The sequence below is a fragment of the Corvus brachyrhynchos genome, unplaced genomic scaffold (genome assembly GCF_000691975.1).
Source record: "Corvus brachyrhynchos isolate BGI_N302 unplaced genomic scaffold, ASM69197v1 scaffold22, whole genome shotgun sequence".
Lineage (NCBI taxonomy): Eukaryota > Metazoa > Chordata > Aves > Passeriformes > Corvidae > Corvus > Corvus brachyrhynchos.
In genome coordinates this window covers 5,393,340-5,396,250 of record NW_008238355.1, presented here as the reverse complement: position 1 = coordinate 5,396,250, position 2,911 = coordinate 5,393,340, and the positions used below count along the sequence as shown (strand labels likewise).

Genomic DNA, 2,911 nt, shown 5'->3' with positions numbered 1-2,911 from the left:
TTAAAAAAAAATAGATTCTTACCATAGAACAGAAATGCTCTTGTCATCTGATTGTGCTGGTAGGTCTTGTTGATAGTAAAGAAGCAAACATCCTCTCCACACTGACTGAATCTCCCTGTCTCTCCAGTCAGGGGAGACCACCAGAGCAGGACAGGACAGTGATTCACATCAGACTCCGTCTTGAAGCTGCTGTGAAGTTCCTGCTTCTTAAACTGAAAAGCATGTCTCTCCCCAGGCTTTAATGGGCTGCTGTGTAAACTGGAGATTACTGACACCTTATTCTCTGAATTTCCCAGTTCGGTGATAACCTTCAGGGAAATAAACATACACATCACAACATGTCACAGTCATTAGCATCTGCTTACAAAGCAGAATTTAAGCATTTCACTAAGTCTGTATGTTAAGTTTCTGTCAATTAAATTGGATGCATTTCACTGACTGTAGACATCAGGTCATCTTATTTCAGAACAGCAAACTATTTAATTTGAAATTGTAAGGAGAAGGCAGGAAATATATTTCTATACCGATATATGACCACATCACGTGTGACTTAACAATACAACTTCTGCTTTCTCCCTGGAAAATGCACGGGACAGAGAACAGCCCTTCAGTAGCCAAGTTTCTTCTGAAAATTAGCTGTTAAAAAAACCATGCAGTTTTCATGTCTCTGTGGGTCCAGCCTTGCCCACTTGCCTAATGAGTTCAAACACATGAAAAGAGGAGGCAATGCTGGATAGAGGTAACACAACATGGCATGGTATGTTGCCATGGCCATTCCTCCACGGGCCAAGGAGGTACACAAGAAAGGTATTCTCTGCGTTATGTCACTTCCAGAGTCAGCTATCACCACAAGGCCAATGCTGCTAACAAGAGTAACTCCTGGTAAAGCACAGACTGGTATGGAAAATGCCTGTCACCTCTCTCCTCTGACAGAACTGTGTCCTGGTTTGACAGCAATCCCATGCATACCCCACCCCCTTGCCCCTCTACCTGGAGTGTCAGAACAAGGAAAAACGCAGCTGCAAAGCAGAAGCAAGATGCCCACAGTATCTTCCTCCTCATCCTAATCATGCTGCACTACCAGGCCTGCCAGAGCAGTTACATCTAGGCACTGGGAAGGTCAGCTTGTCTAAAGTCTTCGCTCTTCACTGCTGGGCTTTCCCACTTTATCCTTATTGCTCTTCATGGTGACTGCTGCTGAAAAAGAGTAGAGCATCAACATAGACAGCTCCTTCAAAGCTCAATGGTTAGCTTCATGTCTACCCATAGCCTTCTGTAGGTGCCAGAGCCACATTTTCAGCCAGGTGTCCAGAAAGACAGCACTCTTGCTCACGAAGCCCCAGGCACCTACTCTCTCCCTGTAGTCATCCTGGACATCCTCTCATCCTTGCAGTCAGTGTAAGGAATGCTGATGGTCCTGGCTCAGAACTGTGTGGGAAGGGCAGCCGTTTTCATGAGTTTCAGATGTCAAGCTGTGCTGCTATGCAGCAGACTTACAGATAGGGGAGCAATGAAAGGTTTTCCTTCCCTGGGCAATCTCTGAAAATGCTTCTGGAGAAGGCACACAGCTACCTGGCCTTGGGAGTTACTATACTTCAGTCTTCTGGGACTTCTGTTTGTAAGCATTAAGCATGCTCATGGAATATGCTCTATGTCCAATGCATAGAGAAAGTAACCATACAATACACACACAAACTCTGTCCACACCTAAACCCAGTTAAATTTAACAAGTTCCCCTTTCCAAGTAATCTGCACCTGTGCTGGTTTGCCTCTCTTCAAATAACTTTCCCTTCCCCAATGCTTTTTTTAGCTTTCAGACAAAACTTACTGTTTTCTTGCATGATGGATGTTTCCGTATAAAAATCCCAACTCCTGGCAACAGGAGAAGTTGTAAAATTCCTGCCACATCTTGAAAAATAAAAATAAAGGATGGTAGAAAGACAGGACTGTAGCATTCCACACACAGAAGTGAAGTTTGAAAATGTGGGTGTTCTGAAACTCAGAAAGCAGAAACACATGCACAAAATGTTTAATAAATTGCTATTTTAGAGCTCCTCTCTTTCAGAGATATGACTATGAAATTTATGCTGGTTTTCCTGCCAGCTTTCCCCCGTCTTAATCCCAAAGTTCTAAAGCCCTGACAAAGAGGGATGGGTCCCAAACGTACTGCCTGCTGCAGTACTATCACGGTGGTGCTGACAGCTAAAGGAAAAAAAATTATCCTGTTTCTGCTTCCACTGACACATGAGTTCATCCCTTTCCTTCGAACATCAGAAAGCCCTCTTTAGCAAAAGCTGACATGAAACCCCGCTGAGCAATTCTGCTCTGCACAGGCCAGCTGCTTTTGAAGGTCTGTGTGGGTGTGACAGTGCATGGCTGCCAGTTAAGCACTTCTCAGATCAGGCAGGATTTTCTAGAAAGCCTCTGCACCTTCTGTGCCTCCTGCAGTACAGCCAACAAGGGGCACCAGGAGGGGAAGGGGATGAATTCTGACCACTGCTGTGGTGGCACACCTGGAGATGGGCAGTATTTTTAACACCGTATCTTACCAGGCCAGTGCCTGGCAAAAAGTAAGACTCTGATGATCCACTGAATAACACCCTAACCCCTACTCTGGTAAAAGAGTAGTAGTAATCGTCACATTTTTAGGTATAGTTCTAGAGGGGGAGCTGCCCACAGCACGGCTGTGCTGTACCTATGGACCCAAGGTATCACACTGAGTCATGGCTTCATTTTTGCCTCTGCGGTGCCCAACATGCAGTACTTCTGCCCAGCACTGCTGTGTGTACTTGGACTGGGCCAGGCAAGGCTCTGTCCCGTCCCAGCTCCACTGGCAAGGATGACCTTGCAACGCTTTCCCACCTCTGTCAGGCTGAGCGGAGGCCAGCCTAAGGACTTGAGGGAACAAGGA

The 2,911-nt window shown here is 45.9% G+C and overlaps 1 protein-coding gene across 7 annotated transcripts in view; it reads right to left on the bottom strand.

The window, feature by feature from the left end:
* Positions 1-2,911, bottom strand: part of FUT10 (fucosyltransferase 10) — a 21,978-nt gene that overhangs the window by 10,225 nt on the left and 8,842 nt on the right. For 3 of the 7 annotated variants that reach the window (XM_008634562.2, XM_017735403.1, XM_017735402.1), the window contains 2 exons: positions 991-1,194; positions 23-308 (listed from right to left, as the gene is read on the bottom strand). In XM_008634562.2, coding sequence (XP_008632784.1) covers positions 23-308; positions 991-1,071 — 367 coding nt within the window. In that variant the 5' untranslated portion in view covers positions 1,072-1,194. Of the gene's footprint in view, positions 1-22; positions 309-990; positions 1,198-1,828; positions 2,906-2,911 lie in introns of those variants that run through there. The other 4 variants (XM_017735399.1, XM_017735400.1, XM_017735401.1 and 1 more) reach the window with 4 other exon arrangements.